Source organism: Polypterus senegalus, chromosome 12, assembly GCF_016835505.1.
Source record: "Polypterus senegalus isolate Bchr_013 chromosome 12, ASM1683550v1, whole genome shotgun sequence".
In the NCBI taxonomy this organism is placed as follows: domain Eukaryota; kingdom Metazoa; phylum Chordata; class Cladistia; order Polypteriformes; family Polypteridae; genus Polypterus; species Polypterus senegalus.
The window spans coordinates 78881991-78903493 of NC_053165.1; the positions used below are offsets into that span (position 1 = coordinate 78881991).

The 21503-nt window shown below is 41.5% G+C and overlaps 1 protein-coding gene across 1 annotated transcript in view; it reads left to right on the plus strand.

Moving 5' to 3' along the window:
* qtrt1 (queuine tRNA-ribosyltransferase 1) overlaps positions 1 to 21503 on the plus strand; it is a 64305-nt gene that overhangs the window by 13054 nt on the left and 29748 nt on the right. Inside the window, exons 4-5 of the mRNA XM_039772499.1 lie at positions 1265 to 1343; positions 6131 to 6246. Of these exons, the coding sequence (XP_039628433.1) occupies positions 1265 to 1343; positions 6131 to 6246 (195 nt within the window). The remainder of the gene's footprint in view (positions 1 to 1264; positions 1344 to 6130; positions 6247 to 21503) is intronic.

The following is a 21503-nucleotide window of genomic DNA, read 5'->3' on the forward strand; positions in this document are numbered from 1 at the left end:
TGAATTGACCACAGGTGGACTCCAATTAAACATCTCAAGGATGATCAGGGGAAACAGGATGCACTTGAGCTCAATTTGGAGCTTCATGGCAAAGGCTGTGAATACTTATGTACAGTACGTGTGCTTTCTTAATTTTTTTTATTTTTATTAAATTAGCAAAAATCTCAATGAAACTTTTTTCACGTTATTATGGTGTGTTGTGTGTAGAATTCTGAGGAAAAAAATGAATTTAATCCATTTTGGAATAAGGCTGTAACATCATAAAATGTGGAAAAAGTGATGCGCTGGGAATAGTTTCCGGATGCACTGTATATAGATACAGGACTGTTTAAAATGAAAGAGCAGATTTCACAATTTGTGTTTCAAATAAACTATAAGACAAACACATTCTGCACATCGCTGAGTAGAGGAAAGTTCAAAGTTTGGTCCTGTGGTCCTTGAGGTTGCATGCACTCAACATGAGCAACTTGTGCAGAGCATCAGACATCAAGACGGTAGACCATTTCTTGCGACACACAAGTCAACTCGTCCCTAGTTACTGAATTCATAGTTTCCTGAATTCGATGTCACAAATCTCATTCATCCTTGAGCGCTGCAGAAATGGAGTTTGTGCCCGAGTTGCACTCATTCTGTTGCCCCCGTCACAGTAAGACAACTCACCAGGCTCACGTGTTTGTCTGTCCATACACATAAACACACACACATGCAAACGTACGCGTAGCACTGTCAGGTTGCTTAATGTCACGTGAAGAATCAAAGGCAGATATTGGGGCTTGCCGTCGAGTATTGTAATGATTAAACCCCCCCCATTGCCTTATCCTTGCTCAGCCCAGTTATCTGTTTTTGTCCTCTGAATTTCTCTTTGTTGCGATACCGAGCTGTAACAGTTTGCTCTGCAATCCTGTAGCTTTCCTCTGATTTTTCTGGCATTGCTCAACGTTTTTTTGACGCCCAGCTGTCAAGCACATTCAGAGCTGTCGCTTCAGAAACCACCTCGGCAGTACAGTTGAAAATTGCTTGTCAATCTTAACCTGATTCTTCTTTGTGCTCTTTGGTATGGATGCAGTCCACTAATTGTATACCTCATGTCTGTAATGAAATCTGTACCACCTTAATTCACATTTCCCTCATGCTGTTTTCAATATTCACCTTCTGGTTTATGTGTAGAGATACTGGGCTTGTGTTTTAAAAGATTAAGTATATTATGTCACATTTTTTACTTCTACTTTCAGCCTCGTTTTTTTTTTTTCCTTTGTCTTTTTAGGTTCAGATATTATGATGCAGTTGGATGATGTGGTGAGCAGCACAGTCAGTGGGCCGCGCGTAGAGGAGGCGATGCACAGGTTGGATTTCCACCTTTTTAACAAGAGCCGAGTTTTAGTTTTAAAAGTATGGGTGATTTTTGCAGAACATCTATATTTGGAAGGTTTCATAATAAGGAGACTTAATTACTGACTTTAATTTAACTTTGAGTAGACCTTATCTTTGAACTCTGAGCTTATTCATAAATTAATAATAAGCCTACAGCTGCTTTTACTTATTATCTCGGATGATAATGGAACTTCAGTTATGGTCAATTTTTTTTTCCCTCAAAACTATTTTTCTTTGTGCTTGTCAAGAGCTTTCTTAATGTCTAAACAATGTTTTTTAAAAAAAGGAAATCAATTATGAAGTGCAAATACAGGTGCAAATAATTAGGTATACTGTATATAGCAGCCACTAATTCTTTGCAGTTCACTCATGAAGCTACTGTATTAATTTCCATTTGTCAGGTTTTTAAAAGCCACTTAAAAATAATGAGAACAATGCATTAAAGAGCTCTTCTGAGGCCCGAATGCACTTGTGTGTTCTAAACTCAGCATCAGTAATATACATAGTTACTGAATTTCAACTTTTCAATTCGCAGAGCTCAGAAAAAGCCAAACAAAAGTCCATTTAAGCCAAGAGTTGAGCGGACAGCAGGAGTCGACCACCTTGCTAGCCGACAGCCCGTTACATGTTGGCGTACCCAGAGCTTTCTCGACAATATCATGTGGATCCTTTGGGTCACAGCATTGTACTCTGCACTTTCCCTTTGGTGTGTGAGGTTACCGTGTAAGTACAAATCCGTTGATTCCTTCTAGCGAGTCACTGCCACATGGAACGTGACCCAGACACTGAGCCGCGCATTCCATTTGTAATGGGTGTCTTGGGTAAATCGCGAGCGGTCGCGCAATTCCCATGGGAGAGAAACACCACGCTTCATGTGCGCAGCAATTGGGCTGTCAAAACAAATGTTAATCAAGTCCACTACCTCATTCTCTTTCCATTGGCATGCTGAGTTGGTGTTGTCGTCCATCTCTATTTTCAGTGCAGAGATATGGTAAAAGTTGCGTAACTGGAGACGTAACATCGGTCGGGAATGTATATTCAGTTGTTCAAATTCAAGTTCCTTTTCTGTTGCGTATGTCTCTCTATTATATAAAAAAATAATCCTGAGGTGAGACTTTTTCAGAAAGATAATTTCAAGTCCCACGAGACGAGACTTTCTGCCAAGAGATTAACGACGCCTGCGGTCCACTCACCTCTCAGTCGTTTGAATGCTATTGTCAGACACAGTTCCTGTGCTCTTAGCTCTGATAAATTTTTGCAGGGCTGGAAGTAAAAGACAAAGATTAGAAGACAAAGTGGAACGTCGTAAAGAGGTTCAGAAACATTGGAGCGATACACTGGCAGAGCAGGTTAGAGATTATGAAAGTACTAAAATTCCAAAGTCTCAAAAACTGATAGTAAAGATCACATTACTGCTAACAAATGGAAGTTGATACCAGAGTTACTCATATCTGTCTATTATTTAAAAAAAAAAAAAAAATCTTGTGACAGTACGAGACTTTTTTTCCGGCGACGAGATGTGATCTTTGGAAGAGAAATCTTTTGAAGAGAGACAGAGAGACGCTTTCATGTCCTGTGACGGACAAGTCACGTCATACTTACAACCTTTGGAAGCAAGTCTTGTGATACACATGCAGAGCAGGTTAGAGATAATGGAAGTAGTAGAATTCAAAAGTCTCAAAAAACTGATAATAAAGATCGCATTCGCACTAGCAATCAGAAATTATTACTCGATAAAGTAACGGAACAGTGAAGAGAGATCGAATATGCGGACATAGGTGATATGACAGAAGTATGTAGATACTGTTTGGCTTTAGGGTTTAAGTCAGAGACTTGTAGATTGTCTAATTCGTGTTGCCATCAGGCCTCTTCATTGGGAAGAAACACTACTTTTATCTATCTGTGAAATTTAAAAGATTTGTTATTTGGTGAAAGTGAAATCCACAAACACTACAAGCAAAATATCTGAATCTACAATAATCTGTTCGTGTTCGCATCATTCAATGCTGAAAACGTAGATTTACACAATTTAGGACCATACGATATGAGATTCTGTGGTCCCGCAACAATTTAAGCTATGACAAGTTTAATTAAAAAAAAAAAAAAACTATTCGGTCAGGTTTATATTTATGATCACGGAGACGTGATACAGGGTAGAATCGAAAGAGTTAAACGATCAGACGTATTAGAAATTCTACAGCCAATAATGGATACAAATCCATATGTCCAAAAGTATCGCACTTTACACAAAATTTATCTGAAAAACACGGACAAAGAAGTTTTCTTGGATTTCTGTATGAATCCAAAAGATCATGCTCGCATATCTAATAAACCAAAGCGTGACGAATTGTCAGTGTTAATAGTTTCGAAAGACGGAGATATCAAAGACAGAGTTGATATTCGTGTTTATGCAAATGCAGGCACGATTCGTCGCAAGAGGTACATCTGGTAAATAAGTAAGCGCATGTGTTGGGTGTCAAGCGAACAGGAGGCAGAACCCCCCTTAGTCTGAATTTAATTTAGTTGCACATATAAAAGTGGTCAAAGTCCCGTCTGAAAAGATGCGATCCCATGTGTTGTTCATACTTTTCTAAAAATGAGTGACACAGTAAGATCTGAGCTTCAGTGCGAGCATAGCCATCACATAACAATGTACTGTAAGTTGTTTCTCTGGTTGTATTGTGGAGTTAAAGTGCTGTGGCTCTTTTCAAGGACTTTCATAAAGTCCGCACTGCTATTAAGTAAAACAGATGGTCACACGCAGGAAGGCAGGCGGTCTTGATCAGGAGGCCCGACGTGGCTCTGTCAGGCACACAAGTGCAGCTGTGGGGTCCACGTCCTGTCATTTCAACGTGGATCTCTTTTTTTTTTTTTGGGATATTACATTTTTATTAGGTGTTTTGCGCCACTAGAAAATGCCTTTAATTAGAATATTGTATGCTGGACCTCTAGGGGGCGTTGCAGCACCTCAAACCCCCAATACAACTCCTTGTGTAATATCATGGGTTACTTTCTCAAATACCTTTCAGTACCAGGGTGTTGTGCCCTGTTATCCATTATGGGTGTAGTGGGAAGTCAAGCAGAATGACACTTTATTGGCTAACTAGAAAGATTACAACATGCAGGCTTTCGAGGCAACTCGGGCCCCTTCTTCAGGCAAGATGTAATCAATTATGATTGACTATTATCAATTATTATTAATTCTGAATGGTTACATCTTGCCTGAAGAGGCCCGAGTTGCCTTGGAAGCTTCCATATTGTAATCTTTCTTAGTTAGCCAATAAAAGGGGTCATTCTGCTTGACTTCTCAAATATCTTTTGAAAAGCCTTTAGCAGTGGCATCACCACAACAAAATTCAATTCTTTCCTCTCCTTTTCTTTCTTTCTTCCTTCTCCTCCTCCTCCTCTCCTCCCAGGTGAGCTTTGTCCATCCTCCACATCCTACTTGCCAAGAGGAAGTCACACATCGCAATTTACATGAGAAATTTTTTTTTTAATTGACGTTTTGAAATTGTTTCCTATTGTTTAGTTTGGGTTACGTTTGAAACCCATTGTACCAGGAATTTTTGTTCTCCTTGTAATGCGAGTTTGTTTTCCTCAGCCATTACTAAAAACAAAGCCGTTTGCGTAACTGATTGACAGTCGCTCATGTTTGGGCTGAGTATCCCTTTGGACACCAATCCGCTCGCCCCTCTTTCTTAAACCCATCCCGGTTGTTTTGATGCACACTTGCAGTGCACCGTCACGAATTGCTTATATCCCCTCAAGTGCGGCCGTGTTACCAGTAAACATCTATCCATCTGCAGATGATGGCACGGAGCGACTGAGACTTGATCCGCTTCCACCTCTTTGTGACCTTGTAACAGCTTGGTCCTTGACTTACCGCGCTCTCATTTAATACAGCTAAGGCACTGGGCTATAACGTCCCCCCATTTACCTAACTGTGTTGACCCCAAACAAACTCTTCCACTGCCTGTGCTGTGACTGTACAAAGCAACATGAAAATAACCTCTGAACATGTGCCATGTATGCTGATTTTTCTAGGTCAGCTTAAGCCAAGTTCACTTTACACAGCTTTTAGTCGGAGAGATCGTCAACCTTCATGTCACCGGACCACGTCAGTTTACATGACTAGAAATTGCCGGGTGTGTCGCATAATGAGCCTACATGATGACTTTCTGGGACAGGATCGCATGCTGGCCCCTTTCTCTTGACACAGAATATCGTGCTGTTCAAAGGGTTTACAGATACAGCAAATTCAGCTTTCAGTTTTGGCCCATTTTTGTTTTCTTCCTTTCCTCTATTCTGTTGTGGTACAAAAGACAAAAGAGATGCTCTTCTGTTTGCAAGGTCCAGGTCGCCTGCGGTCCTCATTCATCATTGCTGCAGTTTACTTCCTGTAAAAGCACTAGCTGGCTGTCTGCGGTCACACACACAAGCCCACCACTATGACTTAAGACAACGTCAGACCTGTTTTGGGTTGGTGTCAAAGAGTTTAAACCATTGAATAAACAGACTTTGTGTATGAGTCCTGCTTATGAACGGCAGACGTGAAGAATGGAAGCAGCAACAACAACATTTATTTATGTAGCACGTTTTCGTACAAAAAGTAGCTCAAAGTGCTTTACATACTGAAGAAAAGAAAAATTATAAAAAGACAAAATAAGAAATTAAAATAAGACCACATTATTTAACATAGAAAAGGAGTAAGGTCCGATGGCCAGCATTGTCATTTTTTTCTGTTTTGTTTTATATTTAGATCTATTCGATGGTTGGATCGATGCATCAAAGCCAATAAAAACCCAGAAAGGCAAAATCTCTTTGCTATCATTCAAGGAGGATTAAATCCAGAACTCCGGAAAAAATGTTTAGAAGGTATGTGTTTTTCTTTGTTTTTCATAGCTTGGGCTATTAGTCAAGCACTTAAGTCCAGAAGCGACATCAAATTGAAATCAATTCAGCAGGGTGGAAGTGCAGTCTGCCATAAATATGATGTCACTCGTGACACACTCGCTCATTAGTGTCCCAAACTTGGGAAGGCCAGCGTGTCCTTTTATAGCTCCTAATATAATATAGTATTTATTTACATGATTTATTCCTGTTTTTGTTTTTCTATATTATTGTGACCCGCTGGGCTGGCTACTCTGAGCAGTTGTTCAAAGCTGATCCTCTGGCTAGGACGTTGGATATCTCATATCTCAGGGTCCACGGTCCTTGGGGCTGATCCTCCAATTGGCTGTGAACCCCCCAGTCTCACTCTCTGTGGTATCCGGGGTGAACTTCTCCAGACTGGTGGTAAGGCTGTCCTCCTGGCAAGCTTCCATTTGGGAGACTGGCATCATTCCAACTGACTGGAAAACGGGACTTGTCGTCCCTATCTGGAAAGGGAAGGGTGATGGCCTGGATTGCAGCAACTACTGGGGGATAACACTGCTCTCGTTGGCGGGTAACGTCTTTGCTAGGGTCGTCCTCAATAGGATCTGTGATCACTTGCTCACCTACCAGCGACAGGAACGGTCTGGTTTTACACATTAGAAGTCTACCATCGACCACATCCTGGCACTGAGTGTTCTCTTGGAGCGCAAACGTAAATATCGGCAGAGTTTCTTTTGCAGCCTTTGTCGATTTTTGTTAAGCGTTTGACTCGGTTGATTGAGCTGCCCTGTGGGACATCCTGAGGATTCGCGTGATCCCCTCGAGGTTGCTGGATATCATGGCCGGCCTGTATACTGGTACTGCGAGTGCTGTGCAGGGTGGAGGTGTGACCTCTGCGTTTTTCCCAGTTGATTCTGGGGTTCGTCAGGCGTGTGTTCTGCTCCTACTCTGTTCAATGCTTGTAATGACTGGGTGTTGGGCAAGATCGTGGGGTCCAGTGGCAGTGGGGCATCTGTTGGTGAAGAAAGGTTCACGGATCTTGATGATGCTGTGATCTTCGCAGAGTCAATGGAGGCTCTGATCGTGGCGCTTAAGAGACTGAGCAAGGAGTCTGAGTGTCTGGACTTGCGAGTGTCGTGATAAAAACCAACATCCAGGTCTTTAATGACCTCTTGGGCATGGCCATCAGCAGTGTGTCTGTCTGCGGAGAGAGTGTCGACCTCGTCATTGAGAGGTTTACTTACCTCGGTACTGACATTCATGTCTCCTGTGACTCTTCCTATAAAGTCCGTAGACGGATTGGGAGAGCTTGGGGGGTCATGAGGTCGCTGGAGTGGGGTGTGTGGCGCTCCCGATACCTGCAGAAGGACGAAGGTCCAAGTCTGTAGAGTCCTGGTGCTTCCTGTCTTGCTGTATGTTTGTGAGACATGGACGCTATCCAGTGACCTGAGATGAAGACTGGACTCCTTCATGTGTGTCTCTAAGGAGAATCCTTGGGTACCACTGGATTGACTTTGTGTTGCTCATGGAGTCCCGAATGAGGCACATTACCTGCATTGTGAAGGAGCATCATTTACCGCACTACAGCCATGTGGCGCATTTCCCAGAGGGTGATCGGCTCGGAAGATCCTCATTATTGGGGACCCGAGTGGCTGGACCAGGCCAAGGGGTCGCCCACGTAACACCTGGCTGTGGCAGATAGAGGGTCATTTCTGGAGTGTGGAACTGGACTGCATGTCTGCCTGGTGGGTTGCCAACCGGGATCCCGAGTCGTTTCGTCGTGTAGTGGGTGTGACAACGAGCTGTACAAGTGCAGGGTCCCCAACTTGAATGAGAGCAGAACACCAGAATGTTGAATGGACACGAAGGAGATTAGCAGAGACTAGTTTTTTTATTAAGTCATAGTGTCGGTTTGTTTGTTTGCTCAGTTATATGGCGTTTGCTGTAGGATTCTCAACAGCAGCGCTGATGCTTTTGGTGCACCATCTGTTGAAATGTATTTGTTACTTACATGCATTACAAAATACCTTCATATACACACGTGGACAAAATTGCTGTTACCCTTCAGTCAATGAAAGAAAAACTCAAAATGGTCACAGAAATAACTTTAATCTGACAAAAGTAATAATAAATAAAAATTCTATGAAATTTAACCAATGAAAGTCAGACATTGATTTTCAACCATGCTTCAACAGAATTATTTAAAAAAATAAACTCATGAAACAGGCCTGGACAAAATGATGGTACCCTAACTTAATATTTTGTTGCACAACCTTTTGAGGCAATCACTGCAATCAAACGATTCCTGTAACTGTCAATGAGACTTCTGCACTTCTCAGCAGGTATTTTGGCCCACTCCTCATGAGCAAACTGCTCCAGTTGTCTCAGGTTTGAAGGGTGCCTTTTCCAGACGGCATGTTTCAGCTCTTTCCAAAGATGCTCAATAGGATTGAGGTCAGGGCTCATAGAAGGCCACTTTAGAATAGTCCAATGTTTTCCTCTTAGCCATTCTTGGGTGTTTTAGCTGTGTGTTTTGGGTCATTGTCCTGTTGCAAGACCCATGACCTGCGACTGAGACCAAGCTTTCTGACACTGGCCAGCACATTTCTCTCTAGAATCCCTTGATAGTCTTGAGATTTCATTGTACCCTGCACAGATTCAAGACACCCTGTGCCAGATGCAGCAAAGCAGCCCCAGAACATAACAGAGCCTCCTCCATGTTTCACAGAAGGGACAGTGTTCTTTTCTTGATATGCTTCATTTTTCCGTCTGTGAACATAGAGCTGATGTGCCTTGGCAAAAAGTTCAATTTTGTCTCATCTGTCCATAGGACATTCTCCCAGAATCTTTGTGGCTTGTCCACATGTAGTTTGGCAAATTCCAGTCTGGCTTTTTATGATTTGTTTTCAACAATGGTGTCCTCCTTGGTCGTCTCCCATGAAGTCCACTTTGGCTCAAACAACGACGGATGGTGCGATCTGACACTGATGTTCCTTGAGCTTGAAGTTCACCTTGGATCTCTTTAGAAGTTTTTCTGGGCTCTTTTGTTACCATTCGTATTATCCGTCTCTTTGATTTGTCATCAATTTTCCTCCTGCCCACGTCCAGGAGGTTGGCTACAGTCCCATGGATCTTAAATTTCTGAATAATATGTGCAACTGTAGTCACAGGAACATCAAGCTGCTTCGAGATGGTCTTATAGCCTTTACCTTTGACATGCTTGTCTATAATTTTCTTTCTAATCTCCTGAGACAACTCTTTCCTTCGCTTCCTCTGGTCCATGTTGAGTGTGGTACACACCATGTCACCAAACAACACAGTGACTACCTGGAGCCCTATATATAGGTCCACTGACTGATTACAAGATTGTAGACACCTGTGATGCTAATTAGTGGACACACCTTGGATTAACATGTCCCTTTGGTCACATTATTTTCAGTCTTTTCTAGGGGTACCATCATTTTTGTCCAGGCCTGTTTCATGAGTTTATTTTTTTAAATAATTCTGTTGAAGCATGGTTGAAAAGTAATGTCTGACTTTCATTGGTTAAATTTCATAGAATTTTTATTTATTATTACTTTTGTCAGATTAAAGTTATTTCTGTGTCCATTTAGAGTTTTTCTTTCATTGACTGAAGGATACCAACAATTTTATCCACGTGTGTAGTACTAACTCTTTGAGGGCTAATTTTTTTTTTCCTTTTGTCCAGCTTTCAAAAAACTTGTTTTCTAAAAAGCAATGCTTTAACACACAAACCAACTTAAAATATTTTTATGTTCCATGAGCCCTTACAGTGTGTAAATTCCCATTACATACCAGTTTGTCTCATCACTCACAAGCCCAAAGGCAAAAAAGAAAAAAACAAAACTTGATGAATTAGTGGAGTGGCTGGTAATCCGTAGTGTCCATTGGCACGCAGTCTTGTTTGAAGTCCAGTTGCCACCTTGCCTCCAACGGATCGGTCTGTGTAGTCCTCCCAGGGTGAACGTTGCAGTTGGCGCGTCAGCTGATGCAGGTACCTGACGTTCATTTTTGATCTCCAAATCACTTGCATCAAAATTGGAGTTTGATTCAGCAATAATGCGGAAAAAATAAATAACACGCACAGCGTATTTGGCTGTGCACATTGTCATTGCCCTCTCGTCCGATGTCTGCTGTTCTAGATGTTATTTACTCTGTGCTACTCGTGCAAACGTCAAGTCAACGAGTCTAACAGTCCTCCAAGCATATATACCTACCTATATCCTAATGGTGAGTTTTATTGTCATTTACAGCTTTTATCACCCCCTGCCCGAGATGTCGGCTTTATTTGACATCCGCCCTAAAAGAGTTAATAAAGCAGATGGCAAGAATGTTTAATAGACTCGCATGATATTACTACTCCCTCTACTACTTTATTTCCTATATGTTTCTTTTTATGTTATGTTGACAGTTTGTCACTTCTTTCTGTTTTATGGCATTTGGTTTAGGATTCTCAACAGCAGTGCTAATGTTTGCAGTGTACCACATTTTGTAATGCATTAAATAATTGATTTTATTACTGCATGCATTCCAACAGTCGGCATATCACAATTTGTAATGGTGAGTAGAGAGTCCAAACATGACCACATTAACCACGGCATCCCTGCTACCCAAGATGCACTTCAGTTTGCATGCTGGCGTAACAAATCAATCAATGATGATGCCTCCTCCATCTTGCACTGTACTCCAGGACATCTGGATAAGACAGCCACCTGTGCCAGGAGGCTGTTCATCAATAGCAGCTCTGACTTGTAACACCATTGTGCCCACCGGTCTGGTGCTGAAGCTCAGAGACCGCGGTCTGAGTAGCTCTGTCTGTGTACAGTTTCTATGTCTGCATTGTTGTGTTTTGCACAGCATATAATAACATACTATTTGAATATTGTCATCCATATTATCTGCTTGTATTTTACAGCACAGCCCACCCCAACCCCTGCAACTGTTACAAAAGAATGACTGTGCTGTTGCAGTGTATATGACAAGTAGAGGAGGGACAGAAATCGGCTTGGATTATTGGCCTGATGTCTGTTTGTATGTTGCCTCAGTTATACTGCGTTTGCTGTCGGATTCTCAAAAGCAGTGCTAATGTTTGCAACGCACCATCAGTTGGAATGAAAGACAAAAATTGGCTTATCTTATGTCCTTAATCGATGAATTTGTATACCATAGTACACCACAGACTGGAGGGAGATGATGCCAGCCTCTGTTACGTTTTGTTACCAAGATTTTGGCCAAGAGCTCTTGCCCTGCCCTCTGCACACACAAATCATAAGGTGAACCTCATCTGGTACACTATGTGTAAGGGGGGATTGATATGGGCGTGGAAAAAAAAACACATTTCATTCAAAACACTCGAGTTAAAAGTTTTCCAGATGTTAATCTGAAGTGCTAGCGGTATTTTAAAAACATTTGCTCAGGTCAGCCTCTGTTTAATATATGAGCCTGCTGATATTTTCAAGTCATGTTTCTTTTATTAACCTTTCTTGCCTGCAGCGACTGTTGCATTGATTATCTTGTGCTAGTGGATTACAAGATTTTCTCAAATGCCGGCTCTTTTGTTTTGACCGATGTGCAGATGAAATGTCACTTCGGTTTACTGCTGCTTATACTGGGGTTACCTGTATGGAACTAAGACTGTGTGTGTGTGTCCTTTGGGCCTTTTGGGCAGAATACAAAGAACATTCAGAATTAATAGAAATAAATCAGCTTTAATATTGCATTTCATTTTTAACATTTCAGTTACATTTCAAGAATTTTCTTATCACTTATTGTAGAGAAAAGCCAAGTAAAATGACACCTTTTATTGGTTCAATAAAAAGATTACAATATGCAAGCTTTCGAGGCAACTCGGGCTCCTATCTTGCCTGAAGCAAGAGCACTTATTGAAACACTTTAAATGTATGATGTATTACCATTCACAACATCGTTATGATCACTGTATGTTACACAGCAATATTTTGTTTCTCATATATGATTATTGTATCCTAAAGGTTAGAAAAATGTGAGTCGTCAACTGTTTTTTTTGTGGTAGCATCCTCAGATGACCCCATTTTGTCATCCTAGAGTTTTGTTATGTTAATTATTGCCATTGTTGCCTATGTTTCAGGCTATAACGGACGGCGTTGTTGTGACGTGTAGCTTTGCAGTAGTCCCTGGCTGTACTGTAGATTCCAGCTTGATTTATCACTGGGATGCCACGTTGGTGTAGTTCATATGTTGTTGCCCAGTTTGTGTGGGTTTTATTCTACAGTACAAAGGCAGTGTGGTAAGTTAATTAATCAATCAGGTCTCTGCTGGTATTTGCTTTCTGCCTGCCTTCCTTGCTCCAGATTTCGCAGAGATGGTCTCTGCTTTCCTGTTTTGTCGTATTGGGGTCCTAGCATGATCGTATTTTCCATTTTACTATGAAGATTTTAACAGAACGCCATCTGTAGCCCTGGTCAATGTCAGGATTGACAGCCATTGTAGTTCAATAACGTTCCCCTTTCTTTTACATTTATGAATCCAGACATTTACACTCCCCTAAAGGATTATTAGGACCACCATACTAATCCGGTGTTTGACCCCCTTTCGCCTTCAGAACTGCTTTAATTCTACGTGGCATTGATTCAACAAGGTGCTGAAAGCATTCTTTAGAAATGTTGGCCCATATTGATAGGATAGCATCTTGCAGTTGATGGAGATTTGTGGGATGCACATCCAGGGCACGAAGCTCCCGTTCCACCACATCCCAAAGATGCTCTATTGGGTTGAGATCTGGTGACTGTGGGGGCCATTTTAGTACAGTGAACTCATTGTCATGTTCAAGAAACCAATTTGAAATGATTCGAGCTTTGTGACATGGTGCGTTATCCTGCTGGAAGTAGCCATCAGAGGAGGGTACATGGTGGTCATGAAGGGATGGACATGGTCAGAAACAATGCTCAGGTAGCCCGTGGCATTTAAACAATGCCCAATTGGCACTAAGGGGCCTAAAGTGTGCCAAGAAAACATCCCCCACACCATTACACCACCAGCCTGCACAGTGGTAACAAGGCATGATGGATCCATGTTCTCATTCTGTTTACTCTACCATTTGAATGTCTCAACAGAAATCGAGACTCATCAGACCAGGCGACATTTTTCCAGTCTTCAACTGTCCAATTTTGGTGAGCTTGTGCAAATTGTAGCCTCTTTTTCCTATTTGTAGTGGAGATGAGTAGTACCCGGTGGGGTCTTCTGCTGTTGTAGCCCATCCGCCTCAAGGTTGTGCGTGTTGTGGCTTCACAAATGCTTTGCTGCATACCTCGGTTGTAACGAGTGGTTATTTCAGTCAAAGTTGCTCTTCTATCAGCTTGAATCAGTCGGCCCATTCATTCTCCTCTGACCTCTAGCATCAACAAGGCATTTTCGCCCACAGGACTGCCGCATACTGGATGTTTTTCCCTTTTCACACCAGTCTTTGTAAACCCTAGAAATGGTTGTGCGTGGAAATCCCAGTAACTGAGCAGATTGTGAAATACTCAGACCGGCCCGTCTGGCACCAACAACCATGCCACGCTCCAAATTGCTTAAATCCCCTTTCTTTGCCATTCTGACATTCAGTTTGGAGTTCAGGAGATTGTCTTGACCAGGACCACACCCCTAAATGCATTGAAGCAACTGCCATGTGATTGGTTGATTAGATAATTGCATTAATGAGAAATTGAACAGGTCTTCCTAATAATATTTGAGGCGAGTGTACATAATCAGAACAAGCAGAACAGAAATGTACACATCTGTTCATGTATTTTAGATAATATGGCCAAAATATAAGAAGAGTACAATGTGAGTGACAAAGTAATACAACCTGGAGAATAGGCTACCAGGTGGATCCCTGTCTCGGTATGCTTGCTGGTCTCTGGTCCAGCATGAATGGAGAAAGGCCTAATGGAGGTCGGTCCAGAGGGGCCTGGGCGGTCTCGTGGCCTTGAACCCCTGCAGATTTTATTTTTTCTCTCCAGCCGTCTGGAGTTTTTTTTTTTTGATGGTGTTTTTTTGTTTTTTCTGTCCTCCCTGGCCATTGGACCTTACTCTTATTCTATGTTAATTAGTGTTGACTTATTCTAATTCTTACTTTGTCTTTTATTTCTCTTTTCTTCATCATGTAAAGCACTTTGAGCTCCATTATTTGTATGAAAATGTGTTCTAGATATAAATGTTGTTGTTGTCCACGTGCCAGCTCTTTAGCACAACTTTGGGGGAAGCGGGGGGTCCATTCATCTTGGCCTCCTGTATTCCCCCAGGCTAGCTGACTAGTCCGTTCCTGCTTTAGGATCCCAGTTAGAGTCTACCTGCAGGCTGAATTCATGGACAGGCTTAATTTATTACATTTAAAAAAACTGAAAGTTGACGAAAGTGCTTTACATATATTAGCAGCTAATAGTAAGGAATAAAAGCAAGATTAAGAATTATAAAGTATGTGTGTATAAATAGAAACGCTACACATAACCACATACGCTGCAACATACAAGCATAAATAACTTATACACACATGCACGAGAATTAACTGAACACAGTATAAACAATATGAATATTCAGATGTAAATACTGAAACTCATAATATAAAGCAGGTGCTTAAGTGTTTGTTTTGTAAAATCTTGAAACACTGTTACTTTATAAATACAGTTTTACAATTATAGGCAGTCTATGAAGTATTTGTCACCATACATGTTAAACATTGCCAATTTTTGCTCTCAACTGCGTCTCCCCATTTCTCAGCTCTTTTATTTTTTTGTCAGTTAATTACACCACTACCCACATTTGAAGTTTATATGAAAGTGCAGTCTATCAAGGCAGAAGAAGTTCACAGAATTGATGACATTTGTTAGATAATGTTTTATCTTGGTAGAGTAATATATATGTATTGCTCTACTTTCCCCTATTGTATTATTAATATGCAGCCTTAGAATGCCTAATCTCACAGACTTACCACTGTTTATAATGTATTATTTTATATAACTTATCCCCACCTTCCCTTCTATATCGATAACCTCAGGCAATTAGATGTAATAAAAAGACACACAGGAGTTAAATTACACATGAAATAATGTATTACTGATAATATTCATAAATAATAACAAAATGCAAAGTACATTTGAATATTGGCAACCATACAACCTGATAAAACGGTGATGTGTAACTCAGGTGGCACACAGACTTGCAGTTACTTAAAATGTCTCTAGTTAAGGCATCATTGGTGCTCAGCTTTTAGCCACATGTCTGTTCAAAATGGCTGAAGCTGTGCTCTTCATTGTGTTGTCTTCAGTTCATGGTGTGATGGTCTTCTTCAGTTGTTAGCAAGAGAAAGATACTTCTGCATCATCACAGGTTAGCAAGAGAGATGCTTCTTCATCATATGTTGGTTAGTAAGAGAGAGAGAATGTGGTTGAGCAAGCAAATGTATAGGTTTTCTGTCCAACCCCTACAGCCAATCCAGACAGCCATATCTCAGACCAATGGGAGAAATATACTGCTCAAAAGAATTAAAGGAACACTTTTTAATCAGAGTATAGCATAAAGTCAATGAAACTTATGGGATATTAATCTGGTCAGTTAAGTAGCAGAGGGGTTGTTAATCAGTTTCAGCTGCTGTGGTGTTAATGAAATTAACAACAGATGCACTAGAGGGGCAACAATGAGATGACCCCCAAAACAGGAATGGTTTAACAGGTGGAGGCCACTGACATTTTTCCCTCCTCATCTTTTCTGACTGTTTCTTCACTAGTTTTGCATTTGGCTACAGTCAGTGTCACTACTGGTAGCATGAGGCGATACCTGGACCCTACAGAGGTTGCACAGGTAGTCCAACTTCTCCAGGATGGCACATCAATACGTGTCATTGCCAGAAGGTTTGCTGTGTCTCCTGCACAGTCTCAAGGGCATGGAGGAGATTCTAGGAGACAAGCAGTTACTCTAGGAGAGCTGGAGAGGGCCATAGAAGGTCCATAACCCATCAGCAGGACCAGTATCTGCTCCTTTGGGCAAGGAGGAACAGGATGAGCACTGCCAGAGCCCTACAAAATGACCTCCAGCAGGCCACTGGTGTGAATGTCTCTGACCAAACAACCAGAAAGACTTCATGAGGGTGACCCAAGGGCCCCATGTCCTCTAATGGGCCCTGAGCTCACTGCCCAGCAGCATGCAGCTCGATTGGCATTCGCCATAGAATACCAGAATTGGCAGATGCACCACTGGTGCCCTGTGCTTTTACAGATGAGAGCAGGTTCACCCTGAGCACGTGACAGAAGTGAAAGGGTCTGGAGAAGCCATGGAGAACATTATGCTGCCTGTAACATCATTCAGCATGAGCAGTTTGGTGGTGGGTTAATGATTGTCTGGGGAGGCATATCCATGGAGGGTCACACAGACCGCTACAGGCTTGACAAAGGCACCTTGGCTGCCATTAGGTATCAGGATGAAATCCTTGGACCCATTGTCAGACCCTATGCTGGTACAGTGGCTCCTGGTGCACGACAATTCCTGGCCTCATGTGGTGAGAGTATGCAGGCAGTTCCTGGAGGATGAAGGAATTGATACCATTGACTGGCCACCACACTTTCCTGACCTAAATCCAATAGAACACCTCTGGGACATTATGTTTTGGTCCATCCAATGCCACCAGGTTGCACCTCAGACTGTCCAGGAGCTCAGTGATGCCCTGGTCCAGATCTGGGAGGAGATCCCCACAACACCATCTGTCATCTCATTAGAAGCATGCACCGATGTTGTCAGGCATGTATACAAGAACACAGGGGCCATACAAAGTGCTGCGTACAATTTGGAGTTGCTGCAATTAAATTTTGGCAAAATGGACTAGCCTGCCACATCATTTTTTCACTCTGATTTTTGGAGCGTCTTTGAATTCAGGGCTCTGTAGGTCGATCATTTTCATTTCCATCAAACGATGTGGCATCCTTTCGTTCCTAACACATTACCCAGTCTATATCAGTATAGATATCCAGGAGGATTTCTTTTTCCCATTGAGATCTGATGTGTTTTCAAAGTGTTCCTTTAATTTTTTTGAGCAGTTTAGTACATCTTAACACCTGCAACCCCCCCAAGACCGTATGTTAAGCTAACCTGGCTTTGTGTGGGGGATGAGAGAAAGACTTTAGCAAAGAAATACTCATCAAACTGGTTTAAGACACATCCCCCCCCCAAATCCTGTCATAAAATTACAAAGAAAAGTCATAAACGGGGGCTAAACGCGAATGCCTCTCACCGAAGTAACACTAAATTACATTACTTTGCCTAAATTACAAATAAAGACATACAAAACATTTATCAAGTTATATGCACAATCTTGCATCACAACAGATAATTACAAGATGAACAGGTAAACCTTTTTTTTTTTTTTTAAAACAAATACTCTCCCACAAATTGGCCCTCTGAGAGTTAAGAGATTGAAAGTTAGTGAAGGGTAAGTGAAGACATCAGGTGGAAGGCACACCTCGTATTTGTGCAGAAGGTCACGTCAGTGGTACAGCTTCACAAAGTGCTGATGAATAAACCAGAAGTACTGCTGGGGTGGCTGACAGACCAGTGATTTGAGGAGAGAGGCAGGTCTTAAGCTTAATCACATTTGTTTAGCTTTTCTGTTATGTATGAGCATTTCCCATCAGTAGTTTGTTTGGCAGTTTTTGAGTCCAAAGGCAAGTGCTGGGGTGTTACAAGCATGTGACTGGATATCTGACGTTTGGATTATTTGACACAAGTATTTTAGGGCCAGTTTGATATTGTTTGTTGCTGTTTGAGCGAAGTCTCTGTTCCGTCCCAATGTCTGTTGAGATTAAATGATTTCCTGATCCATCAGTACAAACAACACAAGGTAAGTCATTAACACAGAAATTACCGTATTGATGGAGCATTTCTAAAATTTTCGTGAAGTTCCCATGTCACATATATATATAAATAAAGTCACACATTATGTTTAAGCTGCTGTTTGTGATCTGCTTCACTGATTCCGTTGTTTATTCAGCGGAGGCAAATGGCTAATCCAAGCTTGAGCACAGCAAGTCAGTTCTTTTTTCTAATGCATATGTACAGAGTGATCTGAGTACACCGGCCTTTCAAATGTCAACCCTAATTTCAATGAAAACAAGGCTGTTGCAATTAGCTTTATGCAGTACAGAAGAAAAAAATCACACCCTCTCACAAAGGATAGCAGAAGCCAAACCAAGGCCATAATGAATCAAAGACAACAATGCCATGCAGCTTCACTCACAGCTACCAGTAATTACAGCCTACAAAGTCCAATTAGGTCTACAGCAGAGCCAGGTGTATAGGTAATCCCACTGATACATTATATTCATAATGAGGTCCCACAATTCTCTTGGTTTCCACAGTGGATCTGTGTAAGAAAGGGCAGAGTAGACTTTTTTCCCCCCTTTAGGAGTTCCATTAATGTGAGCAGTGACATCCTGTTCATGTTCTATAACTCTTATTGTAGCCAGTCTATGGTGGGGTGATTGATGCGTAACATCATTTCAATATCAGCACAATGAGTCGGAAAGCTCAATTAAGACGACAGGCTCAGTTATGGGTCGCCTTCTGGACCTGCTGGAGGTGGTAGTGGACCAGAGAATCAATGCAGAATTAACAGCCATTATGAACAAAGCTGCACATCCTCTCTTTGACTATTAGCCAACATATTATTTAGCACAAATGGGTCAAGAAATGCTCCTATGTATCCCTTTATAATGCCTCACTAGGACTGCCGTCTTGTGTTTCGCCGAGTCCAAAGTTTTCTTGTGTTTCAACTCTATGTGTGTGTATTTCAGTGTGGTGGTGGCGGCAGCTGTTATTGATTATATTTCTTGAGCTTTGGTTAAAAAAAAAAAATAACTTGGAATAAATAACCTTCTGTTTTACCTATCAGTTGATCAACTAATTGATTGAGCCAGTGATTTGTAGGTTCAGTAACAAGAGAACACCATTGGCTGCAGGTTTTTATTTTTAATCCAAATAATTTTAGAAACAGTTTGTCAGTTTTCTTCACCTGATCTTTTTTTTTTTTTTTTTAGTTATAGGCCTTATATATCACTAGCAAAATACCCGCGCTTTGCAGCGGCGAAGTACTGCCTTAAAATTTTTATTAAGAAGAAAATTAAACCTTTTTAAACTGAGGTAAAATATCCCAATAATTATTTGTTAAGGATCTCTTTGTATACCACATTGTCAGTTCGGCCCTCCGGTTGTAACATGACCAAGCTGTGCGCTGAGCTTACTCTTGAGCATACAACGTACAGTTGGCCATGTGAACAGTAATCTTGTTTCAAATCTCACAGCTTGGATTGCTGCTGTCATAATCGCTTTGAGTTTCATGGTTTGTTTCAATGACGACTGTATTTGCAGGACTTGTGTTGAAGTGACATTCGGCATCTGTCAAGCATTTTAAGCACACAAACGGTTTCATCGATAACTTCACATCCAGCTTTGGAGAGTTTAAACATTCATAAACCTCAAAAGTGTCCACTACTGAAGTCGTCACCTGTCAATCTAAGATGTTTAAGAGGCATTGGCGGTTGTCCAAAGGTGTAAAATATTTGCCCATTTTGGTACACTTGAAAGTGACAACCGAACAATTCAGCAGCAGCCATCAACTCACATGCAGATGCATAGGTGAAGGGCTTAAGCATTTCACTCTTCTAGTGCTCCTGTGTAGTCTAATTATCTCCTGTACCGTCATCAGTCCACACCTTGAACCTGTGCCAGTCATTCAATACATAAGGCACAATGTTCCTCCGGATATCAAGAGTGAGCCTGATATGGCCGTGCAATATGTAACACAGAGAATGGAAAAGGCAGGTGCCATCTCCGGGCATGGAAACCACTCGGTAAGTGACAGTTCTTTGATCGATGGTGATCATCTCGATAGACATGTTAATGGTGGTACGGTTGGGACGATAAAGAAAATGGGTACCTGAACAATGTAAAGTAAGTCTAAAATACCTACACAATAACTATAATCGTAATAAACGAACAATAAAACAACGGAGAAGCCATGGATTAAATAAAAAGGCTGTAGTTATCAGTAGGGAGACGTGAATCCCGTGGCGAAGCAAGGAAGGGAATGTAGAGACTGGAGCGACGGACGGCCTTATATAGGCAGGCAGCCAACAACGTGGGAGGCGATGGGATGGGGGAACCCAACGCCACCTCACACGGTGACCGAGCTGCAAGCTATGGACGTATATATGTACGTAAGTAGGATTCAGTTAGCGTTGGGAACCCGCGTACCAAATTTCTTGAAGATGGGCCCATAAGTAACAAAGACCGTTGAAAAGTTCAATATGTCGGCCGACAGTGGCATCATACCACCGAAATAAGTACGTACATCGGTTTTGGTTAGTGCAGGGAAGCCGCTTACCAAATTTCATGAAGATGGGGCCATAAATAAGAAAGTTCAATATGGCGGACGTTGTTGACCGTTATGACCATTATGTATAGAATTTTGAAATTAAACCTGCTTAACTTTTGTAAGTAAGCTGTAAGGAATGAGCCTGTCAAATTTCAGACTTCTACCTACCCGCGAAGTTGGAGAATTAGTGACGTTGGAAAGTTCAATATGGCGACCGACAGTGGCGTCATACCACCGAAATAAGTACGTACATCAGTTTTGGTTAGTGCAGGGAAGCCGCTTACCAAATTTAATGAAGATGGAGCCATAAATAAGAAAGTTCAATATGGCGGACGTTGTTGACCGTTATGACCGTTACTAGTAGAATTTCGAAATTAAACCTGCTTAACTTTTGTAAGTAAGCTGTAAGGAATGAGCCTGTCGAATTTCAGCCTTCTACCTACATGGGAAGTTGGAGAATTAGTGATGAGTAAGTGAGGGCTTTGCCTTTTATTAATATAGATATATATATAAAATTCTTTTCACTTTTGAAACGGAAGTTACGTATGACCACAGAACATAATACAGGAACTAATCACTTCGTTTGTGGATGCCATTTTTATATCGTCTTTACGAATTGTTATTATTTGATAGATACATACTTTATTAATCCCAAGGGGAAATTCCCATACTCCTTCAGCAGCATACTGGTAAAGAACAATATTAAATTAAAGAGTGATAACAATGAAAGTATAACAGATGGACAATAATTTTGTATAATATTAACGTTTACCCCCCCCCGGGTGGAATTGAAGAGTCTCATAGTGTGGGGTCTCCTCAGTCTGTCAGTGGAGCAGGACGGTGACCGCAGTCTGTC